The sequence below is a fragment of the Nannobrachium achirus genome (genome assembly GCF_963921795.1).
Source record: "Nannobrachium achirus genome assembly, chromosome: 9".
Classification (NCBI taxonomy): Eukaryota; Metazoa; Chordata; class Actinopteri; order Myctophiformes; family Myctophidae; genus Nannobrachium; species Nannobrachium achirus.
Window position 1 is genome coordinate 27,967,220 of NC_137818.1, and position 26,979 is coordinate 27,994,198.

At 40.3% G+C, this 26,979-nt stretch overlaps 1 protein-coding gene across 1 annotated transcript in view; it reads left to right on the forward strand.

Moving 5' to 3' along the window:
- Positions 1-21,108, forward strand: part of LOC308291569 (contactin-3-like) — a gene marked incomplete at both ends in the record, with an annotated part of 45,932 nt that extends 24,824 nt beyond the window's left edge. Inside the window, 10 exons of the mRNA XM_080733601.1 lie at positions 304-421; positions 11,069-11,227; positions 11,508-11,657; positions 12,028-12,098; positions 14,640-14,874; positions 16,092-16,201; positions 17,172-17,358; positions 17,904-18,016; positions 18,940-19,105; positions 21,011-21,108. Of these exons, the coding sequence (XP_080589727.1) occupies positions 304-421; positions 11,069-11,227; positions 11,508-11,657; positions 12,028-12,098; positions 14,640-14,874; positions 16,092-16,201; positions 17,172-17,358; positions 17,904-18,016; positions 18,940-19,105; positions 21,011-21,108 (1,407 nt within the window). The remainder of the gene's footprint in view (positions 1-303; positions 422-11,068; positions 11,228-11,507; positions 11,658-12,027; positions 12,099-14,639; positions 14,875-16,091; positions 16,202-17,171; positions 17,359-17,903; positions 18,017-18,939; positions 19,106-21,010) is intronic.
- Positions 21,109-26,979: the final 5,871 nt, after the last annotated feature.

Consider the following 26,979-nt stretch of genomic DNA (forward strand, 5'->3'; position numbering starts at 1 on the left):
GTTTGTGAACCAACATTTTTGAATATATATGTGGGTTTATATTACATATATTAAAAAATGTACATATTTATGTGTGCAATAGCAATACAGTCGACATTTTCATGTAACGATAAATATATTTATGTGCATCGAAAAGATTTTGGGTCAGATTTTGAGTCAGTATTTCAGCGTAAATACAGAAATACATTTGTGAATTTTCTTTATTATTTTATATGTTTTTTTTTTCAGACTGATCTGACTCTACAGTCAGAAGGCCTGTTATACCGTGCCATGCTTCTTAATCCTTTAATTCTTTCTTCGCAGAGAACAGCAGGGGATCTCATGATCAGGAACATTCAGCTAAACCATGCTGGCAAATACATCTGTGTAGTGGATACTGACGTAGAAAGCCTGTCAGCAGTGGCTGTATTGATTGTTAAAGGTAAGAAAACCTCCTTTGCTCCACACTCTATAATTACAACTGGGCGCATGGCCAGCATCATTTTGGGGAATTGCTCCCAAAAAAGGATGTAATGCGTGGTAACAATAGAGGTGATTTTAGCCAAAAACAAATTCATAAAGAGATGGCTTTCATCTAATCTATTTTTATCTCCACTATTCACCCGTCTGTCTGTCTGTCTGTGTGTCTGTCCGTAATTAATCTGGCATACCGCTAGGCCAATCAGCATCTTATTTGTTGTGCATTCTCTCCACGTTGACAGCTGGCCAAAGACCTAAAACAGAGCAATCATCCATTCACGGACACACACACACACACACACACACACACACACACACACACACACACACACACACACACACACACACACACACACACACACACACACACACACACACACACACACACACGGACGGACGGACGGACGGACGGACGGACGGACAGACAGACAGATAGTGGCGAAAATATAGTCTCTGGCCTTCAGCCGTCTCAGGTCTCCTGAGACAATCTGATTTTAATGGCTGTAACGTGAACTTGTGAAGTTCATCAGACTATTTCAGGCCCAGTTATTACCCCTTGATTGATTGATGATTGCTTGTTTGTATGTATTGAATACATTCAAGTTAATCTTATGTTCACTTGCAAGCTCAATCGCACGACAGTGTCGCTTGCCAAACAGATCGGCTCTACAAGCTAACAACGCATTTGTTAGCATGTAGATCCATTATGTTTGTCAAGCAACACCGTCATAACCCTATTGATTCATTGACTGAATAATGTATTAGAAGGTTGCATAGGCATGCACGTGCACACATAGACATCAAAGGGGGCTTGAGACACCCCTACTCTCCGTCTGTAAAAAGTGCCCTCTCCAGACCACGGATGCAGTTTTTACAACAGTTAAAGAAAAGCTCATGCCAGCTCTTTCCATGCCATACCTGAAGGCAGCATTCAAGACAATTGCCTTGCCCAAACTCTCCTGAACTTGATTGCAGCGTCTTATGTTGAAAGAATTGTCCTCTCTGTGTAGAAATCCATACCGCTACGCCACCTCTCCAGTATTGCCTTTTTTATGCTTAGTTTAGTGTGGCATCAAGCACCGAAAATAGCCGATAGACGGTCTGCTATTTTCAATATTTTCACCAAAAGGCCCTTTTAGAAATTTCAGCCCCTGCCTCTCTAACATTCTCTGCACGTCCCTGTGCATAGGAAAACGTACAGTTGCATGACAGTACAAATCACTGGTACAAGGTCAACTTAAAGGAGATCCTAGTAAGCCTTTTGGCTTATTTACACAGGAACCACTTTATGTACAGTATCTCATATAACATTGAAAGACAGACGGATAGAACCCTTCAGAGTATAGGCATTCGACCTGTGCCACAATATTTAATATCCCACAGGTGTGTGTTGTGGTTTTTATGTAATTATTAGGCTCACTTCTGTCTTATTCACCTTCTATCTGTATTTGTTGCGTTTGGTCTTTAACCACTTGAACCCTAGCGTCCCTGTTCTGGGGAGAGCTAATCTACAATGCATCACGTGTCACAACGTGTCTGTCCATGGTACTGATAGCATGTCAGAATGGTGCATATCAGAGAGAATGTCATTATTGATTAACACATTGTGTAGCCTACAGTTATGCCCTGAATAACGCATTGGCTCACAGGGCTGCAGCCCAGGGCACAAGGCTCTTGGGGCCACACTCAGGCAGTGCCAATCAACTCTACTTTCTTTTCTGTTTTCTGTATTCCATGCCTGTGTGTGTGCGTGTGTGCGTGCGTGCGTGCGTGCGTGCGTGCGTGCGTGCGTGCGTGCGTGCGTGTCTCAACGCAGAATGAGGCTTCAGCACGCTCCGACATAACCTAATGATGAGTTTGGAAGACAGAATTCTTGTGCACTTTTTGGAACTGTGTTGTACACTGGGCCTACTACAGTTTACTTAAAAATGTAGTCTACAAGAAGCTGATCTTGACCAGCTGCTTTGAGCTTAGTGGCATCACTCAGAGACTACATATATTGCCGGCTTCCGTGGTCAATATGAACTGTTAGCCGATTTAGACTTGAGGCTGATTCTAAATTACCCAAATGGGTTTGAAACCAGATTCGTTTGAGTTATCTTTCTCAGCAAACCTACCCTGGGTAAAGGGTATACCCTGGTATACCCTGGGTTATAATAGTAAAAATAATTAACCACACCCAACCAATGGGTGTGGAAGAGGGGCGGGATCACGGGCAGTACTTGACAAAAGTTATCTGTCAATTTCAAGCAATTCACTAAAAAGGAACTAAAACATTCAGCTGATGATGAAAAGGAACATAGCATTTAAGCCATTAATAAACATGCCACACAATAGAAGACAGCAATAGAGTAGTGAAGTGTGACGTAATTTACACATCCTACCTGGTTCGCGGTTTTCTTCCCCATTCTGAATTTCCATAGACCTTTTCATATCGCGTCATATAAGAACTGTTTTCCAATTATAAACAAATTATCTCAGCGGTTTGACTCATATGGATATGAAGAATCAACTGATGGTGAGAAAACGCTAATGTTACTGTCGCTGAATTAGTTACATTTTTGCTAGAAACAGGCTTTATCAAATATGAGTGACTGACTATCATAAACCATACAGAGCCACCTCGCCGTCAATATCGCAAAGACCGTTTGTTTATTTTTGGACCGCAATGATTATATGAGACGATTTAAGATGACCCAGTGTTACACGCACTGGCAGGGCTCTAGTACTGAGCTCTCAATTACAACCTCGATGTCTACATCAGTCAACATAAAAGCAGATGACCATCTTAAATCATTACTCCAATAACCTTGACACTACAAGCAACACAAGCAAAGTAATATTAGTGTTCTAACACAGTGGTTCCCAAACGTTTTAGCTCGAGACCCAAAAGAGAAATATGTTGTTTCCCCACTTTGCTTTCTGTAAGGGAGCATGCAGAATGAGATGACAATCATCGTAGCAATGTTTCTTGCTTGGGTCGATAGGCTAAGTGGCCTAGCAAGTGGACACCACACAAATCTGTTAAATGTCATATGAGGTGAGGGATGATGTCTGTCAAGTTTTGAAAAGGTTGAATCCATATCTTTATCTGTGGTAAAGCTGCTTGCCAGTGGCCCAACTTTGTTGAGGTTCCATGTACGGTATGCAAATCCCAATAAGCACTGCCTTTAAAATTCGAATTACATATCAAGGCTGTGTAGCTGGATTGTTTTGACCTAGTGTTTACTTTTTACTAAAGTTCTGAACTTTAATCAGTGAATGTCAGCTGGTGTAATACTAATGCTGCCTGCTTGTGACTGCTGCCCTTAATACCATTCATTTGGACTAAGTGGCTGGAAATTGTAGGTTGCAAAGCTTAAGGCTGGAAGGTTAACAACGGCTGATTGCAAGCCCTACACTTTCAGCAAATTGACAGTATAAGAGAGTGGTTTGGACATTGCATTCCAGAATACTATACTACGGTATACAATTGTGTCTGAGACCAGTCAGTCAACCGCCTATCTGACCGACTTCACGCTGGGCACCGCACTCCCTCGGCTCCTCAGCAATACACGCTCAGAGTCTGAAGTCAATCGGTTCGGGTGGTTCTCTGTTTAACCCATTTAGAACGGGTACACATTATTGTGTATCATTATTTTATGCTTTAACTATTGAAAAATAGCAGATATACAAGCTCACAGCGCGGCTCCGAGTGCCGCGCTGCGAGCTTGTAGATCTGCTATTTTTGAAAAATCGTGAAAATTAGAATTTTGACCCGATTCTATAAGTGTCTTTTGAATCCTTCTTCGATTTTTTGAAAAACCTATGGTTCTATGTCAGCAATCTGGCCAGCCATCGTCAAAGAAAAGGTCCTTTTCACTTAACTGGAGCTCAGTTAGTCTGTTCTTGAGAGACTACTATGTCAGTGGTTCTCAAACCTTTTCATGTGAAGGACCCCCAAAATGATATTTATTTGGCCACGGACCCCATCTCAAAATATTTAGTTCCAGGGACCAACCAGAAGCAAAGTTTTAGTTACAAACGTTCGCTTTGAAAATACATTCAAAGATTTGCACACATTTTCACGACTTTTTCAAAAATAGCAGATCTACAAGCTCGCAGCGCGGCACTCGGTGCCGCGCTGCGAGCTTGTATATCTGCTATTTTTCACTGGTTAAAGCATTCAATAATTCTAGGCCTAAATTACATAATTGTGAAACATGAAATCACGTTTTGTTTGATGATTTTTATTATATTAATGATGCACATTTAAAATATAGCTTTAGGTATTTATTCATTATACGGTCAAAATCTAATTTCCTCCTGTGCTGAGACTACAATAAAAACGCAGGCAGTCTGTCCACTTAAATAACAGATTATTTTAGCACCCCAAGACACTGGCAAAGCCTTCTTGCTACTGCCAAGGAAATATAATTAAGAGGACAAGGAATTGATCCTTGATTGTGTTTTCCATTAATATGTATTAATGAGGCTAAAGTATTGAGGCTTTTTATCAAGAGCTACTAATGGGTTTTACACAGATCAATATCTTGACATAAAGACTCATCTTTATACACTCATATACAAGGCTTCCACAAACAAAGATTATTAGCATCTAGTGATATTTAATCATGTTAATTAAACATACAGAAAACGTCCTGCCACATATTGCATCTATATTACATGTACAGTATAATACTGTAGATAGAAATCCACAAAAAGGACCTTTAAGCAGTCTAATTAGATTATCTATGACCCACACTATGGAACGCAAAGCGCAAACTGTGGATACTGTATCCAGTATCCACGCGATTTGTACTAGTTACACAGCGAAGCTAGCGTGCAGCGCTAATGGGTGTGCATTCCCATTTCCTTAAAGAGAGGCTGCGCTTACGCTATAGGCGCAGTGGTATTTAGATGATGGATTGGAGAAACAAACACTTTTCTGCTGTAGAAAAGTTAGTGTTGGACCTTCTAGTAGTAAACCACTCATTCATTCTCAGTTAGGCTATATTCTTTATTTAAACCACCAATTAAACCATGACCAAGACATGCGTCCTGTCCATTGTGTCAGAGCTCTATAGATATTGACTGTTAACTGCTGTCCATTGAGCAAAGACAGATAAAGAAGCCGTGACACGATGAGTTCACAACATTCTTACAGAATGAAAGGTATATGATATTATATCAGTAATAAGGGTACTACTAATTGAAATAAATGCATCTATTTTCATGGCGATCATCTGTCCAGCGGTGCTTAGATTAGCTTCTCACAGACAGACTGGTGGACACACGGATGGACAGGGGCGAAAACATAGTCTTGGCCATGCCTTTGGCCTGGCGGAGACGATAAATATTACATGTTGAAGTAAACTATAAACTATCTCTGCTCCTCGCGTCTTTCACTGTCTGTCACTGGGACGGCTATGTCTGTTTATCACAATTATTGCTGTGGAAACGTAATTGGACGCAGCTTGGCACCTGGGTGTCGGAGAATTCGATTTTCTTGCAAATGGTTACAAGCTTGAGTTGCAAGTAGTTGTGTTACGAATCTTTGGTCTTGACTGGGGCTTAAGACCAACACCAATTAGTGCAAAATAGGCACAAGATAATTTAGAATTTTAACAACTGGCCAGGCATAAAAAAGACTGCTTTGTGCTTTTGCTTTGTGCTGGGCCGAAGAAAGGGCTCTTAGGCTACAGTCACATTTAACTTTGTGTCTGCCTATGTGGCCGTCTTTTTGCAGGTGTGACCGTAGCCTTAGAGGTAAATTAACACTGAGGATTTTACTGTGTGAGTTTTGTGAGCCACAGCATTATTACTCTACTCAGTAAAATTCTCAGTGTTCATTTAACTCTGAGAGCAATCAAATGCGGTTCCATTCTGGTCTCATGGCTCTCTGGTGGTCTATTATTTCTGATGAGCCGACACCTTCATTAGACCAGGAAGCAGCAGATGAGGCTAAAGTAAAACATCACAGGCCCTAATTGGTGGAATAATGAAAATAAATGATAAAACTCTGCTCCTTCAGGGTGCCAAGGCCAGTTTTCATCTTTTACCTTTTAATTTGCCTCTCTGCAACTCTTTCAGCCCTGTTAATTCATTGATCATTACCGGGACGACCATGAAAAAGAAATTATTACAAGTTAGAGCTGAATATTGGAGGATGAACCTTGAATTAACTTTAATTCAGAAGGGCTTATATATTTACTTGATCTCAGTGGTTGTTGTTTTCATTGTGTTTGCTCCTGATAATTGTAATAGGAGCATAATTGAGGCTTTGGGCTAAGGATAGAGAATAGCACAATGGTGCTTTATTTTGTGTTTATTGTGTTGAGAGATCAACATGCTTGTACAATGTAATCAATAGACGATTCAATATAATGTCAGATAGAAGCCTCATATCTCAATATCTCATTTTTTTAATACACCAGTGCTATTGCTCACACTTATCTCTGTGGACAAATTATATTAATTTACAACTAAAGCTTCATCTTATTTTTCCAAATATGGCAGTAATAGCCAATTTACAAGCTCACAACACGCCACCAGGCAACATGTTGTGAGCTTGTAGATCTGTCATTTTTTAATTGAATTGAAATGATGAACTAGAAGAAGTGCTCTTCCGAGCACAGGTCTCCACCAGGCCACACGTCCTGGTGGTGCTACTGTATAATAGGCAAATGTAAAAAAGGTGGCATGTGTTCTTCACCAATCTTAGACCTTTCATGGCGCCACCATGAGGCTGATTTGAACATTTTGCAGGGTAATTTCTTCCTTGGCCTTTTGCGAATGTGCGTGCACAATTTCATTACAATTGCACGCTATGTTTGATTTGAGGCATTTTGTTCGAAACAGATCAATCCTGCAAAGTTTGGAGGCCAATCTTAGCCAATCGGGATGGAATATTTAATATGGGACAGATCTGTCTTGATCATATGACTGTAGAGATACTGTGTACTGATTTGTGTTAATTGTGGGTAAAATCTGAAGGAGTAATATCCAAAAATGTGTCTTACATAAGTCTGCCTCCTGGTGGTGCTATAAAAGGCTGATGTGAAAAATGCAAGGAAAAGGTTTTTCTTTGAGTTATAGGTAAAACCACAAATTGGCCTGTTATGGCGCCACCATGAGGCTGATTTCAAAAATTTGAAGTGGCATTTCTTCCTCGGCCTAGTGGGAACGTGTGTGCGCGATTTAATGTTAATTGCACTCTGCGTTTGTGATTTGAGGCATTTTGTCCAAAACGGACCAATCTTACAAACTTTGAAAGCCAATCTCAGCCAATCAGGATGGAATATGGACAATCAGACAGATCCATGTCGATCACATGACTGTAGAGATACTGTCTACCGATTTGCGTGATTTTTGGACAAAATCTGTAGGAGTACTGGCCAAAAGGTAGTTTTGCACAAATTGGCCTCCTGGTGGCGCTAGAACAGGCCCATGTGAAAAATGTGGGGCAGAGGTTCTGAATTGGCATCCAGGGAGTGCGATTACAAAGTTTGAAACTGATCGGTGGAGTTAAAGGTAAAACCACGAATCAGCCTGTTATAGCGCCACCATGAGGCTGATTTCAAAACATTTAAGTGGCATTTCTTCCTCGGCCTAGTGGGAACATGTGTGCGCGATTTCATGTTAATTGCACTCTGCGTTTGTGATTTGAGGCATTTTGTACAAAATGGACCAATCTTACAAACTTTGAAAGCCAATATCAGCCAATCAGGATGGAATATGGACAATCAGACAGATCCGTGTCGATCACATGACTGTAGAGATACTGTCTACCACTTTGCGTGATTTTTGGACAAAATCTGTAGGAGTAGTGTACAGAAATGTGTTTTGCAAACATCGGCCTCATGGTGGCACTAGAACAGGGCCATTTGAAAAATGTGGGGCAGAGGTTCTGAATTGGCATCCAAGGAGTGTGTGTGCTAATTTTGGCAACGACCGGGCCAACGGTGCCGGAGATTAGCTGGTAACAATCTTGGAGGACGGACGGCCGCACGGACGGATGCACGGACCGACGGACAGGAGCGAAAACATACTCTCCCCCTGCCTTCGGCTGGTGGAGACAATAAATGCTCAATATAAGAATGCCGGGGTGAAAATGATTAACACATTACCCCTCATCTCTAAACTCTTTTGACATTTTTTACTATTTCGCAAAAACATCTTTAAATATTTCAAATAGCTGATCTACAAGCTCACAACATGTCGATGTAGATCGGATATTTGAAGTGTTTTAAAATGTTTTTTAAAATAGTAAAATAAGGCAAAGAAGTTTAGGCATAAGGGGTAAGGCATGGACAAAAATATAGATCTCATACCTCAGTTATATCCATTGGAACAGTAGTTGTATTATGTTATATACTCTACTGTATGGTGATCTATGGTGATCCGGTTACTCAAGTACATATTGACACAAGAGTGCTCAGAGCGCCTCATGCAGTACGATACCATGGTATTCAGTGCTGTCATACAGAGCTATAGCTTTAATATGATGACTGTGATACTGTAACTGTACGCTGAGGGACTGCATAAATTATTGGATAATAACACAATCATGTGCTCCCATGTGCTGTCAGTGGGGATATGTTGGCCTCTGCAGCAGATGTGCCAGCCCTGAACATAGCACCAAGTGCCTGGCACACCAGAGCACAGCACACACGCTGCCTGTCACATTATACTACTGTTGACAGGCACGTGCACACATATAGACATCAAAGGGGGCTTGAGCCCCTGCCCCTTTATCCATCTCCAGACCTCAAATGCAGTTTTCACTATGGTGAAAGAAATGCAAATACCCCCTTTTCCATGCCATACCTGAAGGCAGCATTTAAGAGAATTACCGGTACCTTGTCCAAACTCTCCTGAACTGGAATGCAGCATCTTACCAGTATATTCAAAGAATTGCAATCTCCGTGAAGAAATTCATGCCACATCTCCAGTATTGACTTGATTATGCTTACTTCTGTGTGGCATGTAGCACCGACGCTGGTACGCATTGTGAGGTCGGAGGTCGGCTACTTTCGATTCTTTCACGAAAAGGCCCTTTTTTGAAATTTCAACATAACATTCTCTGCACGTCCCTGACTGTTGACTTTGAGTTATAAAAGATCACATAATGTTTTTACCTTGAAAATAAATAATTCAACTTGCTGCTTGGTATTGATAGTCTTTGACAAGCATAAATACATAGGCTTGCCCCAGGTGTAGGGCTTGGAATCGGCGTAGATTGAACTGCTGCTTCTCAAGATTAAACCCATTAGTATTGGCATCTGTTACCGACTTCCTAAGAAAACTGAGTTTTACTAGTAAGACACCTCAGGGTGACATGCGACCTCAGGGTGACATGCGACCTCGCCCTAAAGGGCGAGGTCGCGCCAATTCTTGGCCATCTGGCCAGTGATGTATATGGGACCAGTTACTCATATATGGAGACCCCTGCATGATAGTCAACAATGTTATGTCAAAACATGCCCATATTTGGTAATGTCCATATATGGGCATGTTTTGACATACATTGTTGTTGTGTTTTGCCCATACTGTATATGGACATTTTATTTATTTTATCCTTTATTAATATATATCCATATACAATATATGGACTTAATATTAAGATTTTCGGCCTGGGATTGATCACATCAGAAATCTCCATATATGGGCATACAAGAGATTTTGTTTCTGGGAATGACCATATATGGACTTAATATTTTATTTTATCCTTTATTAATAATAATATGTATCCATATACATACTGTACAATATATGTTATGCCCATACATGGAGATCCCTATCTGAACCAGCCACACATAAGGCTGGCCTTGGACTCTTTTTTTAAAGAGCATTTATAGCTGTACTTGCTGCTTTTTCAGAGATTTTATTTGACAATCAGATTTATAGTTTAGGAAGTTCAAGAAGTCAAAATTGCCTACTTATTATGATGAATATATTCACTTCAGAAATCAATCAATAGATGGTATTGTTGAAAATTCACACTAGCGCAACAAATGAACGTCCAAACAATTGCTGCTGATTGGTTGCTAAATTACCTTGTAGCTCAGAGAAATTATGACCTGTCGTCTTGACTTCATTTTAAAAAGACAAAAATTCTGTTCCTGATGTATATGAGATAAGTCTTGTTTTGGTAAGCATGTGTAATAGCACCAAAGCGTATATCTTAAGAAAGCCTACACTGAAACAGAAAAATGTTTACCATGTTTATTTAACGCTCAGCATTTTTGGTTAAGAGGCAGATAGCATTTTTGGTCACATCTAATGGGCGATTTCTGTTTGTATTAAAACTCTACGACCGACCGCTGACATTTAAACCTTATATATAGTCCCCCAGGGGTCTATACCGCCACCTCCTTTTTTACCCTCTACACTAAATTTCTTCACAGAAATCTACAAGCATTATGACTTGTTGTGACCTTGTATATCTGCTATTTTCTTTTGCCTATTATGACATGCCCAGAATAGGGACACTAGGGTTCATGTGTTTATAAGACAAAATAATATATATATATATATATATATATATATACATATATATATATATATATTTGTATGTCAGTGAAACTCGTTGGATAACTCACAATACCTGTTTCTCCGATTGAGTCAGGCCCTCCTGGGCCCCCGGACACAGTGACAGTAGACGAGGTAACGGACAGCACAGCGCAGTTGTCCTGGAGCCCCGGCAGGGACAACGGCAGCCCCATCACCAGCTACCTCATCCAAACCAGGACCCCCTTCACTGTGGGCTGGCAGAAGGTGAACACAGGTACGTGTAGGCAAACCACGGAGTTGGAAGCAAGATTTGCATTTGCTTTGTTGTCTGTTGGCTTGCTGCCTGCTGGGCCGAAACTGGCTGGTAGGCATTTCAATTAGGGCTAAATTGAATAAAGATCCCACATTTAAATGTATCCCTGGAATGGTAAATTGGAGAAAATGATCAAGCCTAATTCATTTTATTTAAAGGCCGATTTTTAGGGAACCTCGATTCGCCTTATTGAATAGTGAATTGCCACTGAAGCATAAAATTGGTTTCCCTTTCCCTCCAGTCCCTGAGGTGATCGATGGGAGCACGTTAACAGCCACTGTAGTGGACCTCAATGCTTGGGTGGAGTATGAGTTCAGAGTGCTGGCGAAAAACAGCGTTGGAGTTGGTGAGACCAGCCCTGCCTCCCTCAAGACACGGACAGAGGATTCAGGTATGCACACTTTACTCTTTTCATCCAAATCTTCCAATTTGAATGCACCCTCCAATTCTGATAGACTGAACGATAACAATATCTCAAATGTATATAGCGCCCAAAGAGTACTCAACGACGCTTTACATGGGGGGGGGGGGGGGGGGGAGAACAACAAGAGAAAATAAAATAGGAAAAACACTAAGAAAAGGCTACGAAAGGGCATAAAGAGTTGTGATTTATACCAATGCTGTTGCATTTGTGTTTGCAGTAAAACTGTTACTGTACAAACGTCTTTGAAAAGGGCTAATCTTTTCAAAAATCCCAACTCTGTATAAACCCACAAGGGTTGTTTTTACATGAAGCAGTAAACCTGGCCTCTGTTGTGCAGTTCCTGACGCAGCGCCAGGTGACGTGGGTGGAGGAGGCGGAAGCAGGTCAGAGCTGGTTATCACATGGGAGGTAAGTCATCTTGTCTTACGTTCCGGTCCTACACCTCCAAAATGGCAGCAGTCGGGTTCAGTTTCACACCACTGAGAGGGGAGGTTCTTATTATTATTTGACTCTAAATCAAAGCGCCTGCTCTGTTTGGCATGCAGGTGTCATAAATTCTGGTTCACTTGAAATCTGGCTCGGCGGGCGGCAGTTGTAATTTCTTAGTTAAAGACGTGTGTGTATGAGGTTATGGCAGTGCATACACAAGCTGACGGATACATTATGAGGCCTGGATGGATGTGTGAAGAAACGGCTTTTGTTCAGTCAGATCTGGAATACACAGCTGTGTGGTTGCTGAAGTGTTGGAGGGGCATTTCATTTCAGTCAGTGAATTTTGCCAAGGCATTCACTGTAATATACACTCCAAGAGAGACTGGAGTTGTATTTGATATTTAACTGTAATGATTTGTTTTGATTTGAAGTCCAAAAAAAGCATTAGTCACTGTTGCTCTTATTTAAACATAGTCATTTATGTTCCGAGCAGTGGCTCTACAGTAGTAAGTGAGCTGATGCTATTTTGATCATTTCACTGAGCTTGTTCGAGATGAGTAAAACTCTAAGTACAAATGAGTTGGTGTATTTTAGTTTTTAGGCTATGTGTGAACAAATGTACAGAAATTATTATCAGAAATTAATTTTTATGTATTAAAAGTGGTCCCCCAGGGTTCCATACTTGCTCCTCTAATGTTTTTTCTCTGTACATCTACAAGCTCACAACGCATCGCAACATATCTTGTTATGAGATATGTAGATATGTATATGTAATTTTCAAGTGGAAACTAAGGAAGAGTAGGGAGTCGGCACCTCGATTTCCCCAAAAGGTAAAATAAATCAAATAAATAATAATAATTAAGAAGTATACAGTACATGATTTGAACATGCACAGTACATTCTTATCAGACCTAAATGTATCCTATGATTAATATTGATGACATCAGGGATCTCCATATATGATTGCCAGAACAGGCTGTCTTGGTCATATATTGGAGCGTGACAACAATATGACAGCGTCAACAATGTGATGTCACAACAGGTCAGCTATAGACATTGAGGCGTTACGGACTGACTGACTGGCGGACAGGATCTGCCAGGTTTCATAGCAAACTGTGACCTGCAGTCGCATTTATACCTTAATGGTTAAATGTCCAAGCATGTTCTAATCATGCACACATACTTAAGACCATTTTCCAAACGTTTATTTTTTTTAACACAAAAAAATAAATGTATATACAGTATATATATACCAGTAAGACTCCCTAATCGGGAGATAAGCGACCGTTGGTCGCTTATCTCCACAAATATCACAGCCTCCACCTCTCACGTCATACGGGCAGCCATAGTTACACCTGGAATGTTGAATCTCCATATATGGAGATAACCTACCCATCACACAAAGTCTGACCTCACCAGCCCATACCTGGGCATGGACGACTTATATCTCCATATACGGAGATGGCCATATATGGAGATACGATGACATCACAGAGTCCACAGCTGATGATGTGGCGTGATGTCATACAATACACAAACAAGCCCTATATAAAGGGGCAATTCTCACCAGGGAAGAGAGCATTCCCCACTAGCTGAGTATCTTAAGATGGTTGGATGTGATGATAAGCCACAAATAGGCCAAAAGTTTGTTTTACCAATTATCAAGACATACGGGCAGTTGACAGTTTGCCATTGTTACTCATTGAAGTTGAATCTCCATCTGAATCCCTTTTATGCCCATATATGGAGATCCCTGCTCTGAGTATCTGACATCACTAATCCCTTTTATGCCCATATATGGAGATCCCTGCTCTGAGTATCTGACATCACTAATCCCTTTTATGCCCATATACAGTATGGAGATCCCTAACAGAATCCATTTTATGCCCATATATGGAGATACCTGCTCTGAGTATCTGACATCACTGTGATGTCACCTGTTTATGCCTAAATATGGAGATCCCTGCTCTGAGTATCTGACATCACTGCGATCTCACCTGTGATGTCACAGTGACACATCACCTCAGTATCTGTGATGTCACAGTGACACATCACCTCAGTATCAGGCGTTACACGTATACATTGAGCAGGGCAAAGGTGTGACGTGTGTGACGGACGGACGGACGGACGGACGGCCGGTGGAGGTTTTCATACTAAACTGCGACCTTACGGTCGCAATCAAGCTACCCACTCTTCCTTTTTGCCCACTCTTCCTGCTACCGGTTAAACATATCATTTGCTGGTTAAAACTATTAGTGGTCTAATTTTCAACAAATGCAGAAATAACTTCATTTTAGAAGCTGCAGGGACACACTATAATGAGCTCCATTTTTTTAAAAGGCATTTAGCCCTCATTTAATTTAGTCAGGTGGGGGGAAAAAAGCAATTTGTGGGTCGCACACTTCTCTGGGCGCTCCAAGATTGGGTGGCGGTGATTGTGTCAGCCCCAATGGTGGGCTGAACGTGAGTGGTTTGTATGTGTTTTAATATCACTATAGTTTTGTGTTTCACTCTCAGCCTGTCCCCGAAGAACTGCAGAATGGTGAGAGCTTTGGTTACATCATCGCCTTCCGTGCGTTCGGAGAGGTCACCTGGACTCACGTGGCCACGTCCGCCCCGGGGGCATCCCGTTATGTGTACCGCAACGATAGCATCGCGCCTTTCTCCCCGTTTCACGTCAAGGTCGGAGCTTATAACAGCAAAGGACAGGGCCCCTTCAGTCCGGTGGTCACCATCTACTCTGCAGAGGAAGGTAGATTTAGATCAATTTCACAATATTATATGAATAGATGCAGAATTATGTATTGCATAGAAATAGAAAAAAAATATATTTTTAAAACACAGGAAGCTAATTCATGCATGTGAGATAAGGGAATGCCAAGGGTGTATAAAACATCTCTATATAGTGTATTTATGGATTTTCTACTTGTTATTGCTTTGTCTTGAATAGTTGTCCAACTGAACACAATTCAAATATAACTCATGATTTTACCTTCTGCAGTTAGATATTTCAGTTTCAGTCATTGAGTTGCTCAGGTTTGGTTACATACTGTACAGTATAACTGCTATTGGTCGTATTGCTGCTGGGGGTAAAACATATTATCCTTAATGGATCAATAAGGTATTAAATTCAGTACAATTTTAGTGAAATATACACATACAGTAAATGTGTTCATTTCAGCACAGCCATGAGTGTAGTTTAGCTTTAGGACAACACACATTTATGTTTTTTTTTTCTTTTCTTTTTTCAGCAAACTTCATGAGAGAACGTTGTTTTGCTGTCAGTTTAAGTAGTTTTTGTGTGGCAAATGTCCTTTGTTTGAATCCACTGAGTAGAAAGAGCTTGATAAATAAATTATGGTGAACAAAAAGGGTTCCAGTGAAAATAAAGATGAGAAGCCATGAGAAGGATATAAATAAATACAAATTTGTGTAAACATTGAAAAAACAATGGTTTTACACAAGATTGCTTTCTAACTTTGCCAGTGCCTTTGAAGTCTTATCCAAGAAAAGGTCAGACTAAAAGCCACATATCAGCATGTTTACAGATACTTGGGCCAAATACTCTAGTTGGTTTTTAGAAAACATCCAAAATTGAAGTGGAACAAACAGGGATAAAATAGTCCAGGCGCATATAAAAGCATCTAGAAAAACAATTCATACTATACTGTATTGAACATCTATTATTCAGCAGATATTGTGAGCAATGATTAATCTAAGGAGGTAAGATAGATTGTATTTCAGTGATGGACTGGAGGAAACTGAAAACTCTGAAGAGAGATTCATTCGGGTTGTCTTGGGATGTTAAGCCTGATTTATACGTAGTTGGACACTCTGAAAATAGCTGATCTACAAGCTTGCAATATGTCTCGGCATTGACACATTCTGAGCTTATAGATCAGCTATATAAGGTGCCCGACACAATGCCCAACGTAATATAAATCGAGCATTATTGTTGTTGCTTTCCAGAGCCAAGCGGGTTGCCAACAGGAGTCTGGGCCCGAAGTGTCTCAGCCTTTGAGATTGAGGTGAACTGGCAGGCTCTCTCCTTCTCCCCTGAAAGAGTTCTGGGCTATGAGGTACATTACTTCTTTTAAATGAAAATGAAAATCAAGAGCTTCTGCAACACAATTCACATGCTTGTTGTCACCGGCGGTGCACCTCAAAGGCACTGCGTCCAAACTTGGCATAGACATGGAAATGGCTTTCAGACAAGAGTACAGAAGAAAATTGCCTATCCACATGCCTTGTACTGCTTCTGTCAGGTGATAATTCATCGGTCATAGACTTTGATTTGACCCTATACCAAACAAAATATCCTAACTACTCTTACAATACGACACCAATGAATACCCAGACTGTATTTGTTAAATATTTATTTAATGCTTTTATATGCATTATTTCACATACCGGTAGGTCAATGTAGAGAGACTTTAGGGAGGGAAACCAAGAGCATCTATTATTCATCTATTATATGCGAGACAAGACAGATGTCAGATTTGAACTTGGGTCCTCATGCTCACTACTGTAGGTGCACTAACTGGATGAGCCGTCATCAAGATTATGAAGTTATAAAGTTGTCACTGTAGTATGCATATTGAATTGTTACTTTCAACACTGAGGTACTGTACATCAGACTCTGGATAATGTAAGGATTTGACACTTTGATACTTAAATTAGTACTGAGGAATTGTGCAGCTTGAATCAGCTGTTATTGTGTGCAATATCAAAGTAAAAGTACTCTGTTATGGGCCTTGTGATGTTAGATCCATGGATAGGAAAAAAGATAAGTGTCAGCTAAATAATGAATGTTAATTTTCAGATCAAAAAGGCTGCCCTAAATCCATGAAAGAAAGATAACAATAATCTCTCCCAAGATAGTCCTATTATCCACTGCATCATTATCCAGATTTCTTTTTCCTTTTCCTCTGCAAACTAACTAGATAACCTCCTTTTGAACCCCCATTAGATATATACAGCCCTCTTCTTCATTCCCAAGCTGTAGATCATGGCTAAAATTAAATAATGCATGCTGTCCATTCACGGCAGGTGGTATACTGGGAGGATGACACTAAACCAGAGACCATGGGAAAATTGAGGGTACCATGGAACCAAACCTCGGTCACTGTGAGTGCCCTGGCAGGAACCACTCAGTACTTCCTCACTGTCAGCGCTTTCAACACAGCTGGTACAGGCCCCTTCCTCCCTGCAATCAACGCCACTACAAAAAAGCCACGTATGTATCTAAAGTAAAAATAGTGTGTACAGAGATGAGTATACAAGGACAGACGGAAAGTTGGTGACATGGAACTAGGAGCCAGAATGAAAAAGGTCATGTTGCTGTTATGTAATTCGATGCACAAACCAAGCAACTACTGGTGCGCCCCTAGGTGTCACATGTCTTATCAAAATGAAACACTGTTTTTGTTTTCCGCATTGATTAGTATTAAAAAGTAAAAAACGTATAGAGGGTAATATCTGAGTATGATGAATTGCATTGAGCCTAATGAGCTAAAAGCGTAATGTGTTTTATGTCACCGTAATCAGTAAAACAGAAACAATGGCTAGTCTCACTAGAAGAGATAATATTATTAGAGAAATTTATGTTATGGAGATGTTACAGGAATCATGTCTTATGGCATATAGGAATGACAAGCTTTTTATGTACCCGAGATGGAGATCACAAGACCAAAACATGGAAGGTCTTGTTAAAATGTTTAAATCTAAATTGAGACAGTACATGGAGTGTTTTCACACATGATATGCCTTTGTCCTATGCAGCACCAGCGCAACCACCACTGAATATTGAATGGACCCTAACTGGCTCCCAACTGTCCCTTTACTGGGAGCCTGTGGTGGCTATGGAATCAGAGTCAGAAGTTACTGGTTACCAAGTAAGCAACAATTTCATATATTATTTATGTAAATTTAACTCCTATTACCACTAAGTTTTTAAGGGGAGCATAGCCTACATAGTTTAGTTTATGGATGTAATATTTATTTAGCTTTTTGTGTGACTGTCCTCAGCTAATCCAACTACTTTGCCGATCAGCATCATATTTCTTGTGCATGCTCAAATATTTCAACTGCCATTTTTTTTGTATTGATAATCGCAGACCAATCATCCCTCCAGGCTATGGGATATGCTTCTCACGAGGCTATGGACCGTAACTCACCAATCTGGCCACTGTTTTCTGATCCATACTGCTAATTGGCCAATTACAGTGCAACTGTCCCTCTGACATATGGGATGTACTGGAATTATCGAATAGCAGACATGCAACTTCGCTAGGGCAAGCTGACATTAGATACATACACCAAAACCAACAGTGGTTTTGAGTGCTGACATTCTGCAAAGCTTGCATCAAAACATATAACCTAATTCACAACTTAATACACAACTTAATTTAACGTGCATGGGTTGAGAGACCTATATCTCTTTCTCTCCATCTGTAGATTATCACTCTTAGGTTTGAGGTCTCCTTCCAGAGACTATGCTGGTATGGTCAGCCACGTTTCAAATATATCTGTGTACATCTTATCTTACTGTACATACTGTATGCTGTCAACCTTATGTCTCAACCTCATATCTGATTACAATGCATATCACATTAAAACTGAATGAGAGGTTGGACCAAAGCCACTTTATGGCTCAAGGGTGTGCCAAACACTTCTTTACTCTGAGAATCCATTATTTCTGTGGGTCGACACTGTCAACAGACTCTTGTCTTACGGGTATAAAACAGTCTTAAGCTGTCACGCTCTAATAATACATATTTACTCTATAGCGTCTGCCTTGTTTCTTCCTCCCCTTCAGCTGTCATACAGGAGACAGAAACACAGAGAGGTGAACACATTTACAACAGCCAATTCAACAGCAGAGATGACCCTGCCTGAAGATGACAACTATATAATCTACATCCGGTCGCTGAGTGAAGGAGGGCTTGGCCCAGCATCGGACCCCATCCAAATCCACCAACTAAGTAAGCTGGCCGCTCGGGAAGATATAACACCGGAGTAAGGCGCTCTCAAACTAGGCGCTCTCAAACTAGTTTGCGCTGGTCACATAAATGCAAGGCGCTCTCAAACTAGGCGCTCTCGAAACTAGTTTGCGCTGGTCACATAAATGCCCTCGCAAGTTCGCAACGCGAGGCGTTGTGAGCATGTAGATCTGCTATTTTCACAATAAAACCGTGTTACACAAAATGTAATGCCTCAACTCTTAGTGCTCGTCAGGGTGGGGGGGTCCCCGGTTCAAATATGATTATTTTGGGGGTCACGGCCTGAAAAGGTTGAGAACCACTGCCCTAGATTGCTACCAAATAATCTCTTTAGCACTCTTATTTCCTTTTAATTGTGTAAGTCATGCCCCTAAAAGTAGGTAGTGACAAGACAGACACGTCACTTTTGGTGTGAGCACAGGGTAAGATTATGGAACAACTTGTGCTAGGGACAGATTCAAATGGGATTTGGATATTTCTAAGGCTCGCATTTCCATACCTGCTCCCTAGTAAATTAAGTCACTTAACAGTTTAAATCCCTGACAGGGACATTTTGTCCTCCTGTGACTCTATAACTCTTGTCCCCCAGCCACCCCCGTTGGGCTGTGCAGCCTTGTATTTTGCTGAAATATGCAGTGCAATCCATCTTTGTCAGAGAGGTTGACTTCCTCTTTTACTAGATGCTATTACTGTCCTGTGGGACTCCAGGGGGGCTAACTCTTCCTCTCCTCTAAATGCTAATTTGCAATGTTGATATTCTGCATTGTGCCCATGACAAAAAAGCTATTTAGTGAGATTGAATACCACACTGGCCTTTTCTATCGAATTCATTTTGATGAGAGCAAGGCTACATTTGTCTGACATTTTGGTTGAAATTTTGAAATGTTCCAATTCACAGAAAACTTTTTCTTTTTTTTATTAGCCTATTGATATTCTTTTTGATAATTCATACAAAAGATTGATATGCTGCTTGATAATTCATACAAGAGAATGACTCAATAATCAAAGCAGAGGACACTATTCATGGCAGGTGGGTACTTACATCAGGCAAATCATGTTTTACGTGAATTCTAATGAATGGAAATATTTTACACAAAAAAGAAAAGAAAAACAACTTCAATGACCTATAACATTAGCTAACATTAGTCATGGGAAATTGGCCCGTGCGTGGGCTGTATCATGCTTGAACTCACCTTAACTCTTGACCTCACAATTAACCTTCTCACACATAATTACAGTAATTGCAAATAAATGATCTTACAGTAATTGCAAATAAATGGACCACGTTAGTCGGTGGCTCTACTACCGGTATATGCACAGTGTAGTAGGTTTGAGCAGTTCTCTTCACTTGTACTGTCTACTCTAAGGGCCGATTCATGCTCCACCTTTAGTGCCGAATTTATTTCGGTTCGGATCTGTCCAAACTACAATATGACGTCATTCAGAGTTTCGGGGGGCGGGTACTGTCATTAATTCGGCTGTTCGGTGCCACCAAGATTTTGTGAGTCCCCGAACCGTACCGAAATTAATTCGGCTCTAAATGTGGAGTATAAATCGGCCTTAACAAAGAACTAATTTGTAGCGTGACCTCTAGGAGGATCTCTGTCAAACTAGAATGGTGGGATACTTCAAAGAATATAAGTAGATCAAATAATTAGTCCAACTGAAGAAGACAGATCTTTATACATTTATGAATATGATTTCACCTATTATATTCCAAGAGACTATCTCAGACAGAAGAAATATTGTTTAGGTCATAATAGTCAAACCACTATTGAAATATATTTGAGAAGGCTTAAGCCTTAAATGAATGATAAGATATTTTCTATGACATATTCTATGCAGGTATACAGCTGTAAGTGATAATTACAGTGCATTTTGTTGCAGGTATGAGTGCCCGAGGCTCAAAGGCGTGGAGTCTAGATGTCTCTCCTCTCTCTCTGCTCCTCATCATCGCAATGTCAACATTCAGATCAACATCATGACACAATGACAAACTTGACACTTTTTGAACCTTCGGTATCAGTATTTCTTATTTTTTTTCCTATTTGTGAGGTTTAATGTTTGGTTTACCTATTTTGGAGGTGATACGACCTACTATTTTGAAAGTGTTCCGTTTGGGTGTATGAAGCAGCACAAAACTGGAGAGTGCTGTTTGAGTCGATGTACAGTATACATTTGACTTTTTTTTTAGACAGGTCTACTTTGACATTGTTTTGTCAACAAGAACGAGTGTTTCTCTCTTTTTGACTCCAGAATGATACAGATGCCTTACTTCCATTCATGTGCCAAAGTAGAATGAGCCTTCTTGTTGTTGTCGCTGAGATAGCTACATGCTTTCCTTGAAACCTAATTTATCAATTCTTTATTGTTAAAACTGAGTGTCAACTGCAAATTTCTGTAATATAAAGTTGTATTTTTTAATATTTTAAGTTATCCTCTCTTACACATTACTCGGCAAGGCGGAGCATTCTCATTCGCCTGTGCCCGTGCCTTTGGAGACTTGTAATGGCTTCATTTAGACTCTAGTTAGTGACAGCAGTGTTTAAGTACTTATGGCCGCCATCTCCATCTCCATCTTAGAAGTATGTGTTTCATTAAAGACGTGGTTGTATCCTAGACGGAACACACGAGACAGACCATTATAGTATTGTCAGCCATTTTCACTTCATTTGTTCATGGAATGTACCGTGTAGGCTTTTTGAAGTTATTATGAGCCACTTTATTCAGAATTCTAGTCTGCTGATTGATTAATTTAACCGTATGCTGCATCCACTCATTCTACATCTGCATGCATACAGTTGAAGTGGAAAAGGTGCAACTTGCCTTAACCCACTGCCTATGCATTGCAGCCTGCACACATCTCTGTGGACATTTTGTTCCAGGGTTGCATGCCAGTTGCCACACGTCATCAGCCATTGCAGTGGAGGTTTAAGTGCTGCCAACTGTGCCAGTCTAATATTGAAATCTAGCCACCAGCTGAGACATTATTTGGCAAAATGTGATTAATTTATGGTTACTTGTGTTTGAAATGTTTGTCAGTCTACCCTTTGTTTGGTTGAATTTGCTTTGTTGGTATTGCTGCTTTTTATGTATTTCAGCATAATTTCACTGCTCAGGTATTCCGTACCTGCTTATCTCCAACTTTTAAGAGTCCACAAGGGGTATCAGAAATCTGTCAGCACATGACACAATGGTCTACGTAATGGTTTGACTTGACAAATGGAAGGTCTGATATGTGCCATGATTTAGCAGCCATTAAAACATCTTAATAAATTAGAGCGGGCCTGAGGGGACTCTATGGGAAAGGACATATACTGTAGGAGAAATGGGTCTAATGGAATCCACACAAGACTAATATATCAGGATTTAGGGATGTCTAAATCAAGACGATCCCTCCCGGATGGCACCACAAAGATTGTGTGTGTGTGTGTGTGTGTGTGTGTGTGTGTGTGTGTGTGTGTGTGTGCGTGCGTGCGTGCGTGCGTGCGTGCGTGCGTGCGTGCGTGCGTGCGTGCGTGCGTGCGTGCGTGCGTGCGTGCTTGTGTGTGCGTGCTGCGTGTGCGCATATGCGCGTGTGTGAATGGAGTGCATGTGTGCTGCGTGTGCGCATATGCGCGTGTGTGAATGGAGTGCATGTGCATGCTATTCTGTGGGTGTCTTCATTTATAAAATGGGCACATATTACATTGCCCGGTGTGTGCCATGGATGACTGTGTTCTTAGGAAGGCCATTCAGCATTTGGAAAAAAAAACCTTAAACCCATTTCTTGTACTTACCATGGTTCAGGGCCTCGGACAGCTTAAGCATTGAGGAAGTTTTTGCACTCATTTTCAAATTGAACAATACTACAAGGTCAGTCAGGGGGTGGAGGAACCTCATTTTGAACCTAGCCATGGGTTGAAACATTATTCTATCTACATACTGTACTATCAACGCTATGGATTGCCAGTGAAAGGGAAACATTGGAAAAGCTCAGACTGCAGCAAAGTCAAGGCCAAGTCAAGGCTTTGCATTATGAAACGCATGTCTGCGTCTACATTGCTTCTGAATGTTTACCTCCCCAAATGAGTGTTATCCACTTTAGAAAAGCAGTCTTTGAATCCTGTTTTGTTGATGTGGCTTTACTGTACGTGTGGTCAACTTGCATACTTTCTCTCATCACAGAATGTCATTGTTAAGAAAACAAATGTTTACAAAGAAAATGCATCTTTCTGGCTGATTGAATAGTCCACCAAACAGAAGAAAATACAACAGACATTAACAGTTAATTAACTTTGTTTTGAGTGCACAAAAGCACTAACAACCATCAAGTTTTGTAATGCATTATTAACTCCAGTGGATAGAGATGTTCTTGGTTTTGGTTTCGATTATTTATTTATTTATTAATTATTATTAATGTCTTATTATTTTATGTTTGATATGTTCTTGGTTGTTTTTGACAATTCTGCACAAAGGTCAAGTGTTACTTTTTAAAACAACGAATTAGTCAGCCATGGCTCATTCAAAAGTGAGTTGGTCAAAGTCTCTCCCACTATTAGATATTATGTACAGTATTAATATTTGGAGAAATGTCCTCAAGTGGAGGACCATACCACAATGCTCCAATTTAAAAAAAAAAGCAGAGAGCAACAGATTTCTTGCAGCTGCTATCACGTCCGTTTGGTGGAGTGACACAAACCCTACCTGTTGCAAGGTAGTTGGCAAATGCATACTAGATACTTTTATTGTTTTTTTAATGTTATGACTTTACAATTCTATTGCTACTTGAAGGCCCATCAAAAGATACACACAAAAGTAGATCAGCACGAGTTGCCCACCGCTCTGTTCCATACTGGTCAAAGAACAAATACGTTACGACAACGCTTGGCCTTTCTGTTATGATTCCTCTGTATTTTGATGTCCAGGTGATCTCTGTGAGATCGTGTCAGGGAATGTTTTCACATTGAAAAGTCGTCAGCTGATCTTGGTATACCTAAGCTGTGCATGTATGATATTGTTTGGTGCATTTGTGTTTTCTAAATCAGGGAGTTAATAAAAATAATTCACTGGGGATCTTTTTTCTGTTTCTTCTTTTTCTAAATGCAGTTTCATTTTATCAGCATCATCCGATTTTAGTGTCTTTGACTGCAGGACACATAAAAGCAGTGTCTGGGGGGTACCATCAAAGCTGTAAAGATGATGTAGTGAAGAAATCATATAACGGATAGTAAACTGCTGCAGTAAAGCGTCCTCCTGCGGATTAACTATAGATTCAAGAATTGATGCAGGTATCGAATGCACCAATGAATTGGTTAATTATATGACATTGGTTGTATTGAAACACTTGCTTTCTGTATGTGGTGGCATTGAGATACTTCATTTACTGTTAAGAAACAGACATGCATCATATTTGTACTGAACAAGAGAGACTACTTTATTTTACCTTACTGAAGCCTTAACTTGGAAGAGCGTTTACAGCTTAAAATGAATAGGCCTACAGCTATTTGCTGAAGTTCAGATAGTTTCCCTGGAAAATACACCAACAACATAGGAAGCTACAGTGAAATATCGATCGGGGCAGTGTTGCAGAGATGCTTTTAAGATAATAAGAGGGAGAGGACCCTGTGAGGGGATCAATACGAAGGGGAAGTGAGGAAAAGAGAGGTTTCTCGCCACACACCACAGATCATCCATAATGAGTTGGTGTGTCAATACTTGGGCGATGGCTCTTCACGTGGTATTGATCTCTGAATCAGGAGGACCTGGGCTAACTTTACACCAGGCATAGTATGTAAACTGCTGGGATGCAGGTCAAGTGCACCTAAACCCATAGTGGGCACCTCAATGTTAAAATGCTAGTTCCGAAATGTAAAAGAAACCTGAATAAATGTTGCTTGTGGTTTGGAAAATACATGTAGATAAATTTAGAATATAAAATGAATTAAATGTATTTTTTATTATCCTTATTAGCATCACGAATAGAATACCATAATATTTTGCCTTAATAACTGCCACTGTTTGTTTAAGTTAGGGTTCTAAAATGAGTGAAAATTAGGTGTGGCTTGTGAAAATATGGTGGTGTTTAATGTGTAGTAATATTATGCTTATCTCCTATTTGATAGCAGCAGCAGCAGCCTGCAGATAGTGGTCGACCTGCGTCATTAATTATACTCTATCCGCTTCAGCGCCTCAAACGCTCCCAGGCGATGGGAACAACCCTATGGATGGGAAACGACCATGGATCATTTTTATAGTGAACACTGCCCTCTCGTGGTGGTACCTAGTAAGCATCCCAATGCAAAAATTCATTGGGGCAGAGTTGCATCCTCTTGCATCCACAGCCTCACCATGGTTACGATACTTTACTTTACGATGTAAAGTAACTAAGTACGTTTACTCAAGTACACTTTTGAGGTATTTGATTTTGTACTTTACTTGAGTATTTCCAATTTGCAATTCTTTTACTTCTATCTACTCCACTAAATCTTTGATTGATTGATTGATTGATTGATTGATTGATTGATTGATTGATTGATTGATTGAAGACTATCAGAAGTTTGCATAGGAAAAGGTAGACTACAGTTCTGGTACAAGGTCAACTAAAAGGAGATCCTAGAAAAGCATTTGGCTTATATACACAGGAAACCATTGAAGAATCTCATATAACATTGAATGACAGACAGACGGATAGAACACAGTACTATGAAGTAGATAGCCTATAGGGGGAAAAAAGGAAAATAAGAAATGCAAATAAAAATGTAAAATAATACAACAGTGCAAGAAAAATATATAGGTCTACAGTAGGTAAATACAAAGAGGGTCAGGGGAGGGTAGGCATGGGCTAGGTTTGTTTTTACCAGTTGCGAACGGCTGCCGCCTGTAAGTGGTTTTTCAGGGCGATTTTAAAGGATGCTTGGGATCCACACTTAAGGCCTTCGGTAAGGCGTTCCACATTTTGGTGGTATAGCAGAAGAACGAGTTTGACCCTTTGATTGACTTGACTCTGGGTTGAACGTGATCTGTGGCGCTGCCTCTGGTGTTGTAATTGTGGACATCCTTAAAGCTGGTTGCACACAGGCCTACTTTGAAAACTTTAGTTGTAAGATTTTGATTATTAGCCTATTACAAAACATGAATTAACAACTTTAGCCCTATATATCCTACAAAAGGCCATTAGAAAACAGTCGATCGATCTACACAACCTCACATTGTGAGCTTGTAGATGTGCTATTTTCAATAGAAAGAGAAACGTCCCAAACATTTTATACCAATACTTTTGTACTTTTACTCAAGTACATTTTGAATTCCAGACTTTTAATTGTAACAGTATTTCTACCAAACAGAACCGCATAGAGCATCGCAGCGGAAGTTGATTCCTGGGGTCACTACGTCATTCCCCATTCATTTTCGCCATAGACTTTTACAAAAATATTTATAACAATTATGTTAAGCCTCGAACCAAGCCATCCAGGATGGAGGTGAATCATGACCATATAACCTTTTTTTCTATGAAAAGAACATTTTGAAAATCGCTAAACAAAGGGTAGTTATTAAATGTAGTATATCAAATAATGTAATATTAAAATATGTTTTCACATAGGATCAAAGGTTATATGGTCATGATTCACCTCCATCCTGGATGGCTTGGTTCGAGGCTTTTAACATAATTGTTATAAATATTTTTGTAAAAGTCTATGGCGAAAATGAATGGGGAATGACGTAGTGACCCCAGGAATCCACTTCCGCTGCGATGCTCTATTATGCAAAAATGTGTCCACCACCCCTGGCCAATTGGTGGCGCAGTTTTCCCCGGATCGCCGATTAAGGGACATAGAAGGAATGCTGCTGCGGAAGTAGGGTTGTTTCCTCTCGGA